This window comes from Spinacia oleracea, chromosome 6, assembly GCF_020520425.1.
Source record: "Spinacia oleracea cultivar Varoflay chromosome 6, BTI_SOV_V1, whole genome shotgun sequence".
Classification (NCBI taxonomy): domain Eukaryota; kingdom Viridiplantae; phylum Streptophyta; class Magnoliopsida; order Caryophyllales; family Amaranthaceae; genus Spinacia; species Spinacia oleracea.
This window is the reverse complement of record NC_079492.1, coordinates 6,354,928-6,375,698: the sequence shown is the minus strand read 5'-3', so window position 1 is coordinate 6,375,698 and position 20,771 is coordinate 6,354,928. Positions and strand designations below refer to the sequence as shown.

At 35.0% G+C, this 20,771-nt stretch overlaps 1 protein-coding gene across 1 annotated transcript; it reads right to left on the bottom strand.

Moving 5' to 3' along the window:
• Positions 1–2,613: 2,613 nt before the first annotated feature.
• On the bottom strand, positions 2,614–5,610 carry LOC110790742 (pentatricopeptide repeat-containing protein At1g61870, mitochondrial). The gene is made up of 2 exons (XM_021995514.2): positions 5,143–5,610; positions 2,614–3,733 (listed from the first exon to the last, which is right to left on the bottom strand). Exons 1-2 carry the CDS (start codon positions 5,516–5,518, stop codon positions 2,886–2,888), a joined length of 1,224 nt encoding a protein of 407 aa, XP_021851206.1. The 5' UTR covers positions 5,519–5,610; the 3' UTR covers positions 2,614–2,885.
• Positions 5,611–20,771: the final 15,161 nt, after the last annotated feature.

The following is a 20,771-nucleotide window of genomic DNA, read 5'->3' as shown; positions in this document are numbered from 1 at the left end:
ATTTGATCAGTTGAACTCTGAAACCGAGGAACACCTCTGGACATAATAAGGATGACAACTCTTACCTTATGTTCAAGAGCAAGCATCGAGCGACAAAGGAATTAGGAAATGCACACTTGTCCCTAAGGACAAGTGGGAGACTGAAGGAAATAATGCCCTTGGTCCAAGTATGCATTCTATGTTAAGTCTAATAAATGCGGTTCAGTATTAATTAACAAGTTAATAATTCAGTGAGATCAAGTGAGCTGAATGCCTAGCTAGAGGCCGCTTCAGTTCAAGTGGAATTAATGATATTAATCCACAGCTTACTCTTGACTGAACCCGTAGGGTCACACAAATAGTACGTAAACGGATCAAGTATTTAATGGCATTAAATACTCCACCTATGAATATTCGGAACCGACGGATCTTGGTTTCAGTGGGAGCTAAGATCGTCACAGGCAAGAAATGAATACTCCAGAAACGATGATATTGCCGGAAACGGAAATATGGATCGTATCGGAAATATGAATATTATCCAAGTCGTGGATGTTGCCGGAAACGGAAACATGGTACGTATCGGAAAATATTATTGGAAATGGAAATATTACCAGAATCGGAAATATTGCCGGAAACGGAAATATTGTCAGAATCGGAAATATTGCCGGAATCGGAAAATAATTCCGGAAACGGAAATATTAAATATTTGTTCGAAACGGAAATTAATTCCGGAATCGGAAATATTAAATATTGTTCGTATCGGAAATAGATTCCGGAAATGGAAATTTAATCGGAAGCGTATCGTACGAATTAGCATCGGACGAGGCCTACCGGACGAAGGCCCAGCACGAAGCCAGGCCGTCGCCCAGCAAGCACGCACGCCACAAGCCCAGCGCGCGCCAAGGCCACGGATGCGTGGGCCTTGCTGCGTGGGCTGCAGCTCGCACGCATGGGCAGTCCTTGTGGCTGCCGTGTGTGTGTGAGTTTGTGCTCATGCGTGATTCCTGAATCAGCAAGAGTCAGTGTATGATTAAATGTCTATTCCTAATTGGATAAATTAATTAAATAGAATTCATGTAGGATTCTAATTCCAATTAATTCGCATCCTACTAGGATTACGATTCCTTTTCCATAACTCTATAAATAAAGGCCTAGGGGTCATAATTTATACACAAGTTTCAAAGTATTCAAAAGTGAGTTTTTTGAGAGAAAATTAAAACACATCTTGCTCATAAAAGTGCCGAATTTTCTAGTACCTTAAGGGCGATTCTAGTTGGTCAATCTTAAGGCGGATCCGGACGTGCTGTGGACTATCTACGGAGGGACGACATTTGGAGTCCTAAAAGACTTGTTCTTGTTCGGTTCGGGCGCAGCTAGGGAAGGCACGCAACAAAGAGTATGCATCTAATTATGCTATATGATTATGTGTAAATAATATGTTTCCTGGGTTAATGGTTGTTTCCGCATGATTTATGTAAATGTCATATGTATCATAACCTAACAGCCAGGCCATCGCCCAGCAAGCCAAGCGCGCCACACAAACAGCCACGCCAGGCCCAGCGCAAGGCCAGGCCCAGCAGGCGGTGGCAGCGCGCACAGCGCGCGCAGCGCGCGCGGGTGCTTGCGTGGGCTTGTGGCTTGCGCAGGCCTCGCTGCGTGGGCTGCTGCTCGCACGCACGCATGGGCGGCCCATCGAGGCTGCCGTGTGTGTGTGCGTAAGTGTTTGTGTTCGTGCACGTTTCCTAAAACGTGGAGAGTTCGGTTAATGATTAAATTCCTAATTCTATTTGATAAAATAATTAAATTAGAGTTCTTGTAGGATTCTAGGTTTAATTAATTTGTATCTGAATAGAATTCCAATTCCCTTTCCATAACCCTATAAATATGTGGCCTGGGTTCACAATTTAGAATGAGTTTCAAAGTATTCAAAGTGAGTTTTTGAGAGAAAAATTCAGCCACACATCTTGCTCAAAAGTGCCGAAAATTCTAGTACCTTAAGGGCGATTCTAGTTGGTCAATCTTAAGGCGGATCCGGACGTGCTGTGGACTATCTACGGAGGGACGACACTTGGAGTCCTAAAGACTTGTTCTTGTTCGGTTCGGGCGCAGCTAGGGAGGGCACGCAACAAAGAGTATGCATCTAAATTATGCTATATGATTATGTGTAAATAATATGTATTCCTGGGTTAATGGTTGTTTCCGCATGATTTATGTAATATCATATGTATCATAACCTAACACTAGCACGGCCCGACCTGGCACAAAAAAGCCCGGCCGGCACGAGCATGAAGTCATGGGCCGAATTTGGGCCGATTTTTACGGGGAAAAGCACAACCCGACACGAAAAAGCACGCTAAATTTTGTAAAATTAGACTTAGGCACGCTGCCTAACCCGGCCCGACACGAAAGCTCGAGGGCCTAGGTTAGGCATGGGCCCAGTTTTGAACTTTTCAGCCCAGCCCGGCATGAAGGCGAGTAGGTCTGGCTCGGGACCGGCCCATTTAGGCCCACAGCCCGTGGGCTCAACACGAAGTCCGTCCCGGCCCACGACTATCTTTAACCTCAACTACTGAGGTATTAACAAAATCTATCATGCAAAATTGACTGAAGAAAGAGTCATCAAATCAGCAAATCTGAAGGTTTGTGATCCCTAGCTACTTAGCTAGATTTCACAAAATAATTATTGCTGCTTTCCTAACAATAATCAGAACAGCAAAAACGTCGAATCACCGACTAAACATCAGTTGGTCAACAAAGAATGAAAAGATTCGAAGGAAATATTAGTAAGCAAAACAACTTCTTCTGATCTATCTGACATTTGAAAAGCTTAGTTTCTTGGCTTCAGAAAAAAAACAGAGCACCTTTTACAAGAATAAGTTTCTTTCATTATAATATCAATCAACACTTTAGTCTGCTGGCTGTGACAGCTTCTCTTCAGTGTCTTTCCACATATCAGAATGTTTAGGGAATTTCTCCTTGATTAGGGCAACAAGCTCCTTCGCTTCTTCAACCTTTGAAATGCTAACCAGACCTTCAACAAGAGATTTCATGGTGGTAAAATTTGGAACCCAATTCTTCTCCATACACTCCTTAGCAATCTGCAACGCAGTTTCGTAATCACCACCTTGGCACAAGAAGTGGATAAGAGTAAAGTAGCACTCGGTGTCCGGTTTAACTCCATGGTTGTTCATACCCTTATATAACTGCTTTGCATCTTCAAGCTTCCCTTCTCTACAGAACCCGTGGATCAAATTCGTGTACGTGTTTGAATTTGGATTGATTCTCCTTTCAAGCAACCCGTCTAACAAAGCTTTAGCCTCGAATGACCTTCCCAACTTACACAAACTCTGGATTCTGGTGTTGTACATGCTGAGCCCCGGTTTCATTCCGTGTTCTTTCATTAACTCCAGTACTTTTCCCACATCTTCAGTTTTCTGCTCTTTATAAAACCCGGTAATCATGTGACAGAATGTTGTTGCGTTGGGTTTACAGTTGTTCCTCCCCATCTCGGCCACAATGGAATAACTTGAATTCGACTCACCCACCTCAGTAAAAGCCTTGATCACGGTATTATAAGTAATAATATTAGGCTGAATGTTATATGTTTTGGGAAATTCTGTAAAAATCCTCTTAACCTCGTTACATTTCTTAGCTATAATGCAAGAAAGCAACAAACTATTGAGTGATTTGACAGTCCTATGTACACCCAGTTGTTCCATTTGCTCAAAAGTATCAATGGCATTTTGGAGCATACCTGCAAACAGCATTGTTCATCAGTTTGTTGGCACAACAAAACTGGAATATTCAATTTCGAAGCTAGCAGGGCGAAGAACACCCAGTTTCAAACTGGACATCTTAACTGAAGACCAGCAAACTATGTGTTCTAATCACATAAGGTTCACTTATTTGAACTTATCTTAACCTATCTTAACATACCGGAATTAAAACTTAATGTAATTATCAAACACTTGTTTTGTTGTTAAACTGAACTTGGGTGGTCAATATTTTATCTGAATTGTGAATTGAACTTGGGTAGCCCTTATTCAAGCTCATTTGCACTGCACTTGTATAAATTTTTTGACCTTATCTGACTTAATGCTCCTGAACTAAGTTCTCAAACAGTCCATTAGCAACATCCATTATAAAAGCACATTTTGAAATCTACTCTGCCAAGAAATTTTTGAGGTCAGATTGTCAGAATGACATGATATAAACCCACAACTGAAATATATAGCCCTTTTCCTTCATCAGAAACCCTAATTATATCTGCAAGTTTCAAAGCAAAACATAATTTGAACATCTAGATAGAGAACTAGCATCAAAATTTTCCATCAACTCTATTGTCAAAACCTTGATAATCACACATTGACCTTATTTTAGTCAGAAAATTTCCGACAAGCACAAAAAAACAGAACCAAAGACTACCCCTCTTAAACCGCGTCATATCCCTAATCTACTATCTTTCAGAGCCAAATTCAGCCAGAGCAATGAAACCGAATACAAGGTTCACAGTTTTTAAATCATTTTCATCTCGCGAATCCAATTCCAATCTACATTTAACAAACCTGAAACTTAGTTTTCGCATCAGAAGGGATTTCATTTCAGAATTGTGAAATGTTGTAAGATCATTTTCAGATGTATCATCATTTCCGCCATCCAAACTAATGTTAAGTCTAACCCACCTTCAACTTCAAGGGATGAACATATTATACACTCTCCAACTCTTCATGGTTTGACTTCACATTGACCCCACACTTTTGTATTAAGCAAGAAAAAAATACACAAATCTGAGATAGACTGGGAATTCTTCATTCAAATTTATCCAACCAGCAGCTAATTCGAAGCTCAAAACAAGAAATTTCACAACTTTAGAAATAAACCAATTCATTAATTAGCTCAAATTCATCCAACCAGCAGCTAATTCGAAGCTAAAAACAATAACTTTCACAATTTTAGCAATAACCCGAGTAATTAATTAGTTCAAATTCATCAAGTCCAATGTCCAAAACCAATTCCAAATCAAACCAACTCAAATCAAACACAAAAAATTGAAGTATTTTCCATAAATTGAGTTCTCATTTCACAGTTATAGCAATTACCCAAATCAACAAAATGGCTAAAAATTTGTAAAAAAAGAAGAAAATGACTAGAAACTTTTCATACCAGCTTGCCCATATAGTACGATAGCGTGAGAAAAGAAACGCTCGTTTTGCAAATCGGGACGTTTCTTAAGTTCCTCAATAAAAACGCGAATACCCTCGAAGTAATTCAACCCAGAGAGTTTATTAACAGCAAGAGAAAAGCAGGCGCGATCGAGGTGAGTCTCAGGGGTTATAGAAGCTGCCCTGCAAATGTCGATGATTTTTTCTGGGTTTTTCTCGGATTTAAGGAGATAGAGAGCTGCCCTTGTTTTCTGTTTGCTGGTTAAGATTGTTTTTGAATCTGGGCTTAGGATTGATGATGGAGATGATGAGTAGTTCCGGAGTTGGAGTAGTGATCTTGATCGAATTCTGGTAAAAATCGCCATTGATTTTTGCATTTTGCGGAAGATTGAAGAAATGGCAAGGAGAGATTGAAAAAAAATAGGGTTTTAGTTTTTGGGGTTTATGAAGATCGAAAACTCAGTACTCTGATCGGAGGTTGACTAGTTTAATGGGTAAGTATAACGCCGTGTTCTGTAGAGTTGAACTGAACTGAACTGAACTGAACTGAACTGAATGCTCCTGAACTGAACTTAACTTAACTTAACTTAACTTAACAGAATATATTACCGAAATAAATAATAAATAATAAATAATAAATAATAAATAATAAATAATAGATAATAAATAATAGATAATAAATAATAGATAATACTACCTCCGTTCCTAAAAGTTCTTTACGCTTTCCGTTTTAGTCCGTTCCTGAAAGTTCTTTACATTCCTACTTTATTCCATTTTTACTCTTATTTGGCCACCATAACTTACCCACTCACAATACTTTAATATTAGTTTCCACCCACTCACACTGTTGTACAATTTATAGCCACTTATTTTCCATTTGTTACCCCACCATCACATGTTCACCAAAATTCCTTAATTACCGTGCAAATAGTAACCGTAAAGATCATTTAGGAACGGAGGTAGTAGATAATAGATAATAAATAATAAATAATAAATAATAAATAATAAATAATAAATAATAAATAATAAATAATAAATAATAAATATAAATAATAAATAATAAATAATAAATAATAAATATAAATAATAAATAATAAATAATAAATAATAAATAATAATAATAAATAATAAATAATAAATAATAAATAATAAATAATAAATAAATAATAAATAATAAATAATAATAATAAATATAATAATAAATAATAAATAATAAATAATAAATAATAAATATAATAATAATAAATAATAAATAATAATAATAAATAATAAATAATAAATATAAATAATAATAATAAATAATAAATAATAAATAATAAATAATAAATAATAAATAATAATAATAAATAATAAATAATAAATAATAAATAATAAATAATAAATAATAATAATAAATAATAAATAATAAATAATAAATAATAAATAATAAATAATAAATAATAAATAATAAATAATAAATAATAAATAATAAATAATAAATAATAAATAATAAATAATAAATAATAAATAATAAATAATAAATAATAAATAATAAATAATAAATAATAAATAATAAATAATAAATAATAAATAATAAATAATAAATAATAAATAATAAATAATAAATAATAAATAATAAATAATAATATAAATAATAAATAATAAATAATAAATAATAAATAATAAATAATAAATAATAATAATATAATAATAATAATATAATAATAATAATTAATAATTAATAATTAATAATTAATAATTAATAATTAATAATTAATAATTAATAATAATTAATAATTAATAATTAATAATTAATAATTAATAATAAATAATAATAATAAATAATAATAATAAATAATAAATAATAAATAATAAATAATAAATAATAAATAATAAATAATAAATAATAAATAATAAATAATAAATAATAAATAATAAATAATAAATAATAAATAATAAATAATAAATAATAAATAATAATAATAAATAATAAATAATAAATAATAAATAATAAATAATAATAATAAATAATAAATAATAATAATAAATAATAATAATAAATAATAAATAATAAATAATAAATAATAAATAATAATAATAAATAATAAATAATAAATAATAAATATAAATAATAAATAATAATAATAAATAATAAATAATAAATAATAATAATAAATAATAAATAATAAATAATAAATAATAAATAATAAATAATAAATAATAAATAATAATAATAATAATAAATAATAAATAATAAATAATAAATAATAAATAATAAATAATAAATAATAAATAATAAATAATAAATAATAAATAATAAATAATAATAATAAATAATAAATAATAAATAATAAATAATAAATAATAATAAATAATAAATAATAAATAATAAATAATAAATAATAAATAATAAATAATAAATAATAAATAATAATAATAAATAATAAATAATAAATAATAAATATAAATAATAAATAATAACTAATAATAATAAATAATAAATAATAAATAATAAATAAAATAATAATAATAAATAATAAATAATAAATAATAATAATAAATAATAAATAATAAATAATAAATAATAAATAATAAATAATAAATAATAAATAATAAATAATAAATAATAAATAATAAATAATAAATAATAAATAATAAATAATAAATAATAAATAATAAATAGCACCGATGATTGCCATACACTAAGGCTCATAATAAATAATAAATAATAAATAATAAATAATAAATAATAAATAATAAATAATAAATAATAAATAATAAATAATAAATAATAAATAATAAACAATAAATAATAAATAATAAATAATAAGTGAACTGAACTGAACTGAATGCTCCTGAACTGAACTGAACTGAACTGAATGCTCCTGAACTGAACTGAACTGAACTGAACTGAACTGAACTGAACTGCCAAATAAGTCCGGAAGCTGAAATTAAGCCAAAAAGAACAGGGCCTAAGTAAGCAGTACTAATCTATACTAATATATTTAAAGCCGTTTTGAAAAACGTATACGTAAACATCTAACAAGGATCGAACACCAAACCTCTTTGTTAAAAGTTACACTTTTTACCATCTTAACCCACTACAACTTATGTAATATCTTTCCATATAAGCCTATATATTCTTTTTACAATAAACAAATACATTGAATAAAAGTGAATACAAAAAAAAAGGAATGATTACTTAATTCATAAATGTACAATTATTACTTTGAAAAAAGGATCCGACTTTGTTTAGATGTTTAGATGTGGGGGTTTAATCGAGGAGGTTCTTGATCGGCCACTAATCTTATGTCGCCACCGTAATTTGATGATGACATCATCTCTACGTACACATATTTTTTTTTAAAAAAAACCCCGAATAAAAGTCAAAACCCGCGGCAACGCCCGGGTTACATACTAGTTAGAGGTGTTAAATTGGGTCTCCGAATGAATTATGGGTTGATCCTGCCAGTTTAAGTTAAAAGTTTTGGGGATCAAATTGGGTTTGGGTTGGGTCTATTCAGTTCGGATCAATTTTGAGTCAATGGTGGTCGGGCCCGAGTTAATTTCGAGACGGGTCAAGTTTGGTTCGGGTCATAAACGGACCAAATGAAACCGTGTCGGGTCATAACAGTTTTGGTCTGGTCGGGTGGACTTTGATTCGGGTCATTTCAGTTAGGAAAGATTCAAGTCGGATCAATTCAGTACCAAGTCAATTTCGGTTCGGGTCCATTCAGTTATGTCTCGAGTTGATTTGATTTCAATCTAGATCTTTTCAAGTCATTATCGATTTATTTTTTCGTTCTATTTCTAATTAACAAGCTACTCCGTATTAATATACGTCTCTACGAATATTTTTAATTTACTGAATTACAAGCTTATTGTATTAATTAGAGTTTGCTATAAGTTATAAGATGGTTAATAATTATATAATGAGAACCACATGTGAACACTAAAGTACATAATATATCTATACTAGTATTGGAACCTGTGCGATGCACAGTGTTGTGGGGTTTTTTCCACATGAAAATATATGTTTTATACTTGTCATAACCTAACATTGAGAGCCCTCCAGCCACCAAATTAGATAAAGGTCGGCCTCCTACCGACAGTCGAGCCATATCGACGGAATTCCAGTGCATAAAAGCATAAAAAGAAAGAATGAAACAATGTCTTGTATCATTCAAGGAGTACAAGTTTTCCGACAAGACTCACCCCATTGTTCATACTCAAGGTATATACGTTCCAAGAGTTTTGAAACTCATTATGGGTTGCACTTTACGTTATTTAATATTTTATGTACAAGGTGAATCAAGACTCAACAACAAGACAAGTAATCAAACAATAACACTTCATTTTAATCCTTTAGGACTTGTGATCAAACATAGGACTCAAGTGATATTACTCCCATTGTTCCTTTTCAAAACACTTTTGAGATAACCCGACATTGCCAGTTAACATGCGGGGTATGCACATAGCACGAATAGTCCTTAGTTCAATTCACATAGACTTCCCAAACATATTCTACTCGGCGGTAGAATAAATAATGCACTGCGGCATATCCACTAGGCTCAAAGTATGCTTGACATTCCGTACAATAGCATAACCACAAAACTTACATGTGAAACACTCATACATGCATATAAACTTGAACAACATGCTTGACATAATTCAACGATTATAAAAGATCACAACATGATTGTTCACAAGGCTTCATAAAGCAATAATACACCATACATGCTTTTTCAGACATCAAACCTGAATTCACGACACTTCAAGTTCACATGACTCACAATTAATAACATCACATAATCCTCATGGAATAGGTGGTCACGCTAGACATGTACATACCTGGAATACCTAAGTACGGGGGCCACTGTGCGAATCACGACTCAAAGCTAGAAATCACCTCCTATAATTAAAATAGGGAAACTTAATTATTATCCATGTTTACTAAATTTCCATCAACTTTTATAGATTCTAAAACCTTTTTTTTAATTAGAAATTACTCGTTCATTAATAAATTAATAGTCTCAATTGGTCAATTAAAGTCCTATTACAAAAACATTGACTTTAGCCTTTAAAATCATTAAAAATCAACACTTTAAAGCTTTATATTAAATCTGAAAATTAAGTTTGATTCCCGTAATTTAAATCATCATTAAATTATGTAAATCAATTGCCTATTAAGTTGGGATTATAACCCTAACAATAAACAATCATAAAAACCAAGTTTTTGGTAATAAAAATTGACACTTTATTTATTTATTAAAGGAAAAATTAATATTGACAGTCCCAACTATGACCGCTTCACTTAAAGGTCCCAACTTTTGATTATTCTAGAGTGGTCTCAACTTTAAGGTGTATTTTCCCAGAATGGTCCTTTAGTTTATTAAACTATTAATGGCAAATTGATATTATCGGTCCTAAATATGGCCGATTTACTTTAAAAGGTCCTAACTTTTGATTATCTGAGAGTGGTCCCAACTATAGAGAGTCCTTTTCAAAAATGGTCCATTAGTTAAAATTAAGTGCTATATGTGAGGGGGTCGAAAAAGCACGAGGCTAATGCGTGACCTCGTCCCTCGTGGGCGTGACGTTGTCAGATCAAGTGTAATTGGATTTCCTGTGAGTTTACACCCAATCGACTAGTAATATAGGAGTCGCCATTCAGTTTTTAACGACAATGAGAAAAACTGACAAAACCCGGTTATCGTGACATAAAGGGAGTGCAATTATGTTCGACCACGACGGCCATAGGTTCCCTTGTGATCCCTGGTGTGGGGATCGCTCAACGTACACCCGCAGAGCAGAGATTGAGAGTTCGGGGGACTGTAGCTACCGAGAGGAGTTCTCATCGATAATACTCCAGAGGCAGGTTATCCTTACTAGCTCAGCATAAATAATTGAAGGGACATGCGTTAAACTATTAAACTATTCTGAATTGATTTTAGCAATATGCAACACATAACACTAAATCGATCGTGATTATCTTATTTAGATTGATTTAAGGTACCTAGCATGATAATTCAATTGTCCAAGGTATTATCTTATTAGGCGTGATAGATCAATCAAGTTAATAGTTTGACAATTTTATAAAAGGGTGATGAAAGCGATTAAATCATATGAGGGACACATTACAACGCACCCTTGAGAGGTGCGTTGTGGTTCTCAGAAAACTAACCACTTGGCTTTGCTATTTCTCCTTTTATTTAACGAATGTCGGGTTTCTAAGCAATATTCCAGTATTTAGGCTTAATTCATCAAGCTACAAGGGTCAGGATGCGTTCTGTTCGACTTTTGGGTCGATTGCGACAGAACGCCGGATCAATTTCGCAGCGTGAGGCTTAGGCTTAAGGCTAGAGTCAATACTCAGGTTATGGAATTGTGTGTTCTTTTCACGTCGATTTTAGGCTGTATTTATAGGAAAAGGGTGTGTGGAAAGATAGATTTTAAGATACGAATCCAAAAAGAATCCGGAGATAAAACGGCCCCAGGCATTTTCAGCGCCCAGGGCTGGGCGCCGAAGATTTCGGCGCCCAGATCCAGGCGTTGAAAATGGGATCTGGGCCGAGTTTCTTTGTCAGATTTGGACTCTTAGAATACGGAGCTTTTTGAGATTTATCCGAGTCTTTTAGTGCGTATTAACTTATGACGGAATGCGTCTGGGCCCGTTAGGAACTCTAGGTTTGTTAGGAATTTAATTAATACGTAACTCTTATTTTCGAATTATACCAGGAATGCAAATTCTATATCTTTTAGGATTTATGTTGGAGTGCAACACCTAATTCTGACAGGTTTCTATCTTTTATGACTTTGCCACTTTTAACAACTACCTTTTACGGCAGTTACTATTCTTAGCAGGTTTTTATAAATAGCAGTTTTGGCTGAAATGAAAGGGTGATTGAGATTCGTTATTTTATAGGAGATGGGTTAGCAAGTGGAGATTTATGTTCTCATCATCAAACTTTCCCTTTCGGGAATGGGGACAAAAGTAGGTGTCTACAGTTAGCCCCCACTTTGACTAAGTCTTGAGATGAGACGATGGTCAAAGTACTAGACGGAGTGCGTCATACAAGCCATGGTGTATGTGACCTGTTTTGCGAGGGTCTCAAGAGCCCCCGAGTGATAACACTTGACTTAAGGGTCATCACTTGAAGTGTTAACACATTCCTCACGCGTCATTGGAATTTGTTAACTGATAGTATAGAAACTCCCTCACTTTGTCATTGGAAGTGTCTAAAGATGTTTTCGAAATCAAAGCTATAAAGTGTAACTAGGCTTGGCCAAGCCCAATCACGAGGTAAAACATTTTTAAAGATTCTCATTTTCAGGGTTAGCTAAACGAGAAAACCCCCTTGTTTTTATTGGACGTAAAACGAAGGAAAATCCAGCACATCGCTCTTTTTTGGAAAAACGGAAAACCAATCCTTTGATTTTTGGAAAAGGGAAACCATCCTTTGATTTTTGAAAAAGGGAAACCATCCTTTGATTTTTTGAAAAGGGAAACCATCCTTTGATTTTTGGAAAAGGGAAACCATCCTTTGATTTTTGGAAAAGGGAAACCATCCTTTGATTTTTGGAAAAAGGATAAACCGGGAAAAGCTATCGCTGCAGCGACCAAGGACCGGCGTGGTTAGTGACGCAGACCCCGCCCGCTGAAGGTGGGCGAGCCTGTCCGCTGAGGGTGGACGCCCCGTCCGATAGAAGTGGACGAATCTGTTTTGATGTTTTTTGAAAATAAGGACCTACGCGGTTTGTGACGTAGACCCCGCCCGCTGAAGGTGGGCGAGCCTGTTTTTGTTTTGAAGATTTTATTTTCTTGTCATTTTCGAAAACTGAGGACCTGCGCGGTTAGTGACGCAGACCCCGCCCGCTGAAGGTGGGCGAGCCCTGTCCGCTGAGGGTGGACGCCCCGCCCGCTGGAGGTGAGCGAACCTGAATTCGTCTTTTCGATTTGGGACTCGCGTGGTACGTGCCGCGATCTTGCCCGATTGAGGTGGGCAAGTCCCTATTTCATTTGTTCTTGTGATTTCTTTTGAGAATTTCTTTTTATTCATTCTTGTAAGAGCGAATTCTTTCGAGGGATGCTCGAATTTAGTTGCAACCTGAATGTGGGTTGACAACGTGCTTAGACGGACCATTTTCCTGTGGTCATCATCTTTCATGGTTTTGAGCTAGTCTTCACGGCTCCATTTTGCCACTACCTGGGTCCTTGATTAGGGGACTATGTATAAGTATCAACGGCGACCTTTGTCTTGAGGTCGTAATCCGGTTTTATCTTTTGAGATTATCCAAACACGGGACTTCGTACAACGTAGTCTGGGAATATTGTTTTAACTTTGCATACTCTCCTTTGAAATATATATTTTCTTTCGAGCCCCCAAGCACTCGTGCTTGACGGTCATTTCTTGTCAAAGAGGTTCCTTGGGGATACGCATTTTGTAATGTCCTTGATCGTGCTTAGGATCGTGCTCGTAAGTGCGAGCGATCTTTGTAGTGGTGTGCTACTCTTATCAAAGCCGCGAGGTGCGACTTTCAGTAAAGAAATCGGCAATTTTCGAGTCGAATGGATACGGCAGGACCCTATAGAAGTCAGGGCTTCTTTTGGGCCTGGGCTCATTTTCGGCGCCAAGCCTGGGCGTTAGAATCAATCACGCCCAAGTGGGGCGTTGAAAATATTGTTTGGGCTGGTCTTTTGATGACACTGTTGGCCTCTTGTTCGTTCGTTTATTTCAATTAGAAATTCTACGTATTCTCTTCTCTTTTGTTTTTCTTTATTTTTGGAACGTAGAATTTTATTAGAGATCACAATGAGTTGAGTGATCATGATGATTTCTCGAGAAGCCATAGCCGATTGGTGGACTACGGTGTTTGTCGCTTTGGGGCGATTATTTAAAGGAACTGTCGCTCTTAAGGCGTACCGTTATTGCAATAGTTGGGCGAGTCTATATGTCCCGAGGAACATACCTTGAGGCGTAAGACTTTGATTGCGTATATATTTTTCATTTTGCTACGGTCGTTTCGTAGCTTGGAGCCCCCAAGTATGCATGTTGGGATGCTTCCTTTTGGCGTACGATTTTTGTAGGTTCTTTCGAGAAAGATGCCTTGGGGTCCCGCTCGTGTAGGTGCGAGCTATCCCTTCCGTGGTAGGTAATATTTTGCTACCTTTAATCCTTAATGTAGAAGTCGTGTGGCTTGGATTTTGAATTTGGGCGATAAGTAGTCTTCGCCTCATACTCTTGGTCGTGCCCGCATTAGTGCAATATGCCTTACTCTTTTTTTTTTTAGACTTGTACCGTGGGATGGTTGAACTTATGGTGCGACGTAGGCTTGTGTGGCCTAATAGCGTGTCTTAGAACATTCCTCCAGGTGTTGGGATATCATTATTATTTTTTGCATTGGAGTACTTCATCACGCCTCGTTCGGGTGCTCGAACAAGTGTAGCACCTTCTGCGTGGGTATGCACGGCTTATTACTTCGTTCGATGCGAGGATTCATAGATGTTTTTTTTTATCCTTGATTTTTCTTTCGCTTTTTCTTTGGAACGACGTAGACTGGGTAACGGGCGCTTGTAGGGCGAGCGTTATGTGCAGTAGTTTGATCGAAGTTTTGGTGACTCGCGATTTTCAGTTACCCTTGCTAGTGGGGTGACTTTATATATTCTAAGTAACGCTTAGAATTTGGGAGGGGTTGTAGCCATTCTAAGGTTCGTTTTACACGATCAAACGTGTATAGCATTAGCGTCTAGAATTTGCGATGAAATCGTCATTTCGAGCATTTTTAGAGTATTTTTCTCAAGCCCCCAATTGTAGCTACGGGATTGGCTTGGTGCTATAATGCTTGGCATACGTTTTTAGGCATTCATGGTGACATGGATCATGAATAGTTTGAACCAGACTCGTTTAGTGCGAGGTACGTTCGAGTAGTGATTTGCTACTTCTCTTGTAAATGTCGTATTGTGCGACATTGCCATGGTCAAGGTAGTCACATGTTGAAGTGTGTCTTGACCAAAAGCTAGGTTCCTTTCTTTACCCATAATCATATTTAGAAATCCTTTTGACTCACTTGCAACATCGAGATAAACACATACTTAACTTAAACCAACGACACTTTATTATGTTCGAAGAAGTCTTTGAAAATTATTTGAAATCCGAGTCCTACTATGTACAATCCGAGGTGTCCTAAGTAAGTTGACTTATAGAAGGGTTCGTACAGGATTACATGAGTGAATCAAAATACTGTTACGATTTTCGGAATGTTGTCTAAGGATTTGCTGGAAGCCAGGGTGCAGGCGTCAAGATATTACTTGTGCCCGTGTGGCACATGCTTTAGGTTTTTAGGGCCATCATTTCCAGAATTGCGGGAATATAAACCGCTTTCAAATTGACTTAGATTTACTTGGTGTATGTCTGCACAAAAGGTCAAGGTATACTTAGTTCATTCCCTAGTTCTTTCATTTCAATTTTTTAGCCCCCAGTTGCTATTATGTCTTCTCATTAATGATGCTTTCAGATTTCGATTTTAGATGCCCGTGTCATATGTCTGAGTAGGGTGAGCCTTGGTTAAGTGCCAGTCCTATTGACCATGTCTGCTTTTTTCAAAGGGGATTCGCAAGCATTTGAATTGCCATGAACGGGTGCCCTGAGTTCGAAGGAACGATGGGGCGATGCCGTAGAACAATCCTCTTTATTGCAAGCTTACTGCCTTTACTACTTGTTGGCGATTATGACTGTGTCTAGTGGTGAAAGAAGGTCTTTAAGTGAGTTACTTCGCTTTAGGGAGGGTCAAGTCGAGTACTTTAGAGGTCATGGACGCTCGCGCTAGCCCCCATTCAATTGAGGCAAAGCGATCTTTTGAGTATTGACTAAGTGCCTAGGAGTGTGAGTGCTCCTTCTGGCAAGGGTACGTGCCCTTATTATTTTTCGATGTGTGCTCATTTTGGCATCTTGATGACTTGGATTCTTTCTTTGACTTAAATTTTCTTTCGATTTGGATTGCAAGTAATTAAATTTCAATAAGGGACTCTATTTTTTATTCTTTTTATTCTATAGGCTCTAACATTTTTGCAAATTGGTTGGACCGAATCATGGATTGCCTACGTATCCGCCTTAAATAGATTTAATTTGGAAACAGGTTTTTCGTAGTTCTTAGCCAGAAAATGGTTTCTTAGAATGCTGATTTTAAACAAGTACGTTCGAGTGGAATCGTAATGTTTGAAATAGGGTGAAATAAGTGTACGAAAATTTTGGAGCGCGCGTATTTTGCGTATTTTATACAATCTTCTACCCCCCAAGTGTTCGTTATTCTTCCGCATGTATATAGGAAGATATACGAACACTTTTAGGAATTGGGAGTTGAAGAGTGATAAGCAAGAACGGCGCCCAGGGCCGGGCGTTATTATTTTTGGCGCCCAGTTCGGGGCGCTGAAAATGTGTTCTGGGCTGCCTTTTTGTGCTGCTCCTTTTCGTTTTGTGCCAAATATTTGCGAATCTTTTTTGTGCGCTAAATGCTTTTTTTTTTTTCTTTTTAGACGAACTTTAAAGGCGCTTTGCAAAGCTTTTTTTTTATTTTTTTTTTTACGTTAAGCGTAGAATGTACTTTTCATTTGTCTTTTTTTTTATTCGTGACTCAAGACGGCTTGAAAGATGGGTTGAATGAGATAGGATAATCTGTATAGATATTAGTCAAGCATGAGGATTGGAAAGGGTAGAAGATCGTAGAACTTTTACGTAGTTTTTGTGGTATGATTTGGATTGGTTGACTCAATTCTTTTCCTTCGTTTACTTTGGTAAATTTCGCACTTTGGGAGGTACGGGCTAAGTATTTCATGGCTCGCTCTTTTTCGCTCTCCCTTTTCTCTTTCTCTTTTTTTCTTTTTTGCTTGGGATTTCTCCCCCTTTTATTTGGGCTAAACGGTAGATGGTTGTGGTCTTTGAGTCACGAGGCGAGACTGAGTGAGCCTCGTTTGGTAGGCCTATAGTGGACCTTTAATTTTAGTAGGCCTAGGGTGGACCTTTAAATTGTCTTACTTTGCAAGCGTATTTAGTCATTTCTTAAAATGTGCAAATAGCGTAGATTCAAAATGTTGTTTTTACTTTATTGAAATTTAACGAAAGAATTACATCGAAAATAATTTTTTGCTCCTTTTCAGATTCCAGTTTCCGGGATTTAATTGGAAGTTGTGATTTAGACTCGAACTTTCATTAATTTTTCTGATTATAACCCGTGTATGAATACAAGGAGGTGGCCTAGACTCAAAATAATGACGTGGCGTAAGCTTATAATACTTGACCAAGCGACTTTCAGACTTAGGCTAATTGGACCATAACTTTTGTTGGTTGACACTTTAGATTTTAACCCTTGGGTGTTCATTTGTCATGCGCCATTTTGCTTAATGTTGGCAAGGTAGTTAGTTGGGGAGATCGAATTTTCATTTTTGCAAGACTAGAATCATTAGTGCGGCTTCCCTCTTAGTGTGTATTGCTTTACCCCAATGGTAGCCTTATGGCATGCCGATTTGGGTATTTTCATGGTTCGTCATGTTGCATTCATGGAAAATATTTTAGTCCGTACTTAGGAGTACTTTAAGGAGCGAGTGGCTCGAGAGGACCATGATAGTCGTGACCCAATGTGATCATAAGCCTTGAGGCCATTAATTTTTTTTATGCCAATGGTATTGACACCTTAAGGCTCACTTTGGGGGTTGTGCGACTTTGGAGGAATAATTTTCAAAATGTGACTGTTTCCATGTTGCAAATACTTGAATTACATAATATATTCTTTTCATTGATGAGAGAGAGTATTGAGGCCGTAGATTCTTAGCAAGGGATGACAATTACATATCGGTGCTTATTGATTTAAATGTTAGGAAGGGAGACTCAATATGGTTTAACCTTTTAACTTGCAGAACGACACCAAGCATTAGGACCGATTCTATGTATAAGACAACTAAGACTTAGGATTTAGATTGTACTTTGGCATAGCCTAGTCTAGACTCGGATTTATTTATTTTTTATCCGAACGTTATTTTTCCTTGAAAACTTTATTCGAACATCATTTTTTGAATACTTTGCCCATGTGACATTCAAGGTCATTTTAATGTCAGTTCTCTCTCCTCCGTTACCCATTCTGATTCTCTCCCCTCTCTCTCAACTCAAGATTCAATGCTTCTTAGAAACCCTAGCCACCTTCATTCTTTCTTCTCCTTCCTCAATCTCCTCGATCTCTCCTCCTCGCCTTCGCTACAAGATGCGTGACCATGGATTCTGACTGTCCCTAGCCCCTTCTCTCTTATTCTTTTCTCTCCTCATGTTCACCTTGAAAACTCGATCAAAGTGTTGTTTTTGGTTTATGTTTTTGTTTTTTATTAAAGTTTTATGTCGATTATATGAATAGATTAGGTGTTAGTATTTTCATTTTATGTGGATTAAATTCATTTTTGATGTGATCTACGTAGATCTCGACGGAAGAATCGATCAGCGGCGGTGGTGGCTGAGTTCGGATGCCGGCAGCGAGGCAAGAGCCAGATCGGGTTTAGAAGGATGAGGCCAAAGAGGAGGTACTGGCGGAGTAGTGACGTTCGATGTAGATCGGAATAGCAGCGGAAGTTAGGTCGCCAATTCTCCATTAATGTGTGCAATTTGTATGAGTTCTTCACCGGAGAAACCGCCCTCAACTTCAAGGGAGTTCCGAATCCTCCAAAATTAGCACAATCTCCTTCCTTTCTGTTGTAGTTTTCTCCAGGCCTTGAACAACGAACGATTACAATTCTAGCTGAAAGTTAGTTATGTAACTATGGTGCAGATGATGGTCGCGATAAACGATTGTTGCTCGACCATTTCATACAAAATATGGATTGGTTTGTACTTTCTAGTGCGACATATTCACATATAAAACCTCTGAAACTCTCTATTAAATTTCATTTTTGGTTTAGTATTGAAACATCTCTCCTCTATCTTGAATTTCTCTTTGGACTGAACTTTTCTTAATTCACATTTCATTTTATTAAAAGTAATGATAATAAAAACACAACCACAAAACTATTTGGTCAATAAGTGTAACTATCAACCCAAAATTAACAACTATTTGGATACACTAGTAGAAAAAACCCTTGTTGCAACCCCCTTGTTGCAGCGTACAAGTATTAATACGCTTCAACCCTAAGTGTAACTCAACCCAAAAAAATAACTATCGACCCAAAAACTATAACTATAACTATTATCGTATTGTTATATTTATTAAAAAAAATGAACATAAGTTACAATTATAAGTCAAACAGTCAAGGTTTTACATGAATTAGTTATGATTTTGTGTAAATTAGTTATAGTACAACAATAATTGGTGCTTACAATCCAAAATTAATAAGTACTTGGATAAGTGCAAATATAAACCAAAAATATTAACTAAAACTCAAAAACACGTATAACAAAAACTTTTGAAATCATAACTAAAGTTTTTTCATTTTAGCTAAGGATAATTTTATTTTAGTTAAAAAATAAAGTCGCTTTAGTTAAGATTAAAATTTGAAGTTTAGTTATGATTTTAATAGATTTAGTTATGATTTTTTGAGTTTTAGTTAAAATTAAATTTGTTTTAGTTAAGATTAAAATTTTGAGGTTTAGTTAAGATTTTAGAAGTTTTAGTTACGATAAAATTCTAAGGTGTGAATTTAATTATTATTTCAAAAGTTTTAATTAAGAATTTTGTAGTTTTAACGAAATTGGAGAACAATGTGAGTGATATAGCCTTTTTCCAAGTGAGTGATGGGTCAAAGCAAAAACATTACCCCTAGCTCAATATAAGATCACTCTATGATCACTAGTTAAAAAATTCCAGAAATCGATTTAATCTTAACTAAAACACGATAATTCTTAACTTAACCTAGGAGAATTTTAACTAAAACTCAAAAAACCTTAACTAAAACTCAGAATGTGTAACTAAAACTCAAAAATTCATGACTCGCCCTAAAAATGTAGCTAAAAGTCTAAAACTCAAAACTTCCGAAGTTCTAACTAAAATTCAAAAAATCTTAACTAAAACTTCCAAAACCATAACTAAAACTCGAAAAATATTAACTAAAACTAAGAAAATTTAACTAAAACTCAAATATCTTAACTAAAACTCAATAAGTTTTAACTAAAATTCAAAAAATTATGATGGTAAGAAAAAAAATCACTTTAACGAAATAGGAACAAGAGTCAAAACCGTTTTCCAAGGAAATGATGGGTCAAAGCCCAAAAATATTACACCTGGCCCTATATAATATCACTTAAGGGTTACTTGTAAAGAATTTTCATTAATCGATTTAATCTTCACAAAAACACGATTATTCTTTTTTTGAGGAAAAAACACGATTATTCTTAACTAAACCTAAGAAAATCTTAACTAAAACTTATAAAATGTTAACTAAATTTAGAAACACGTAACTAAAACTTTTGGAATCATCATAACTAAAACTCCGAAAATCTTAACTAAAACTTATAAAATCATAACTAAAACTCACAAAAGCTCGACTAATTAGTTTCAATGCTTAACTATTTAGATTCATTGCTTAACTATTTGGATTCATTGCTTAACTAATTGTATTCATTGCTTAACTAATTGATTTCAGTGCTTAATTAATTGGTTCCATTGTTTAACTAATTCTTC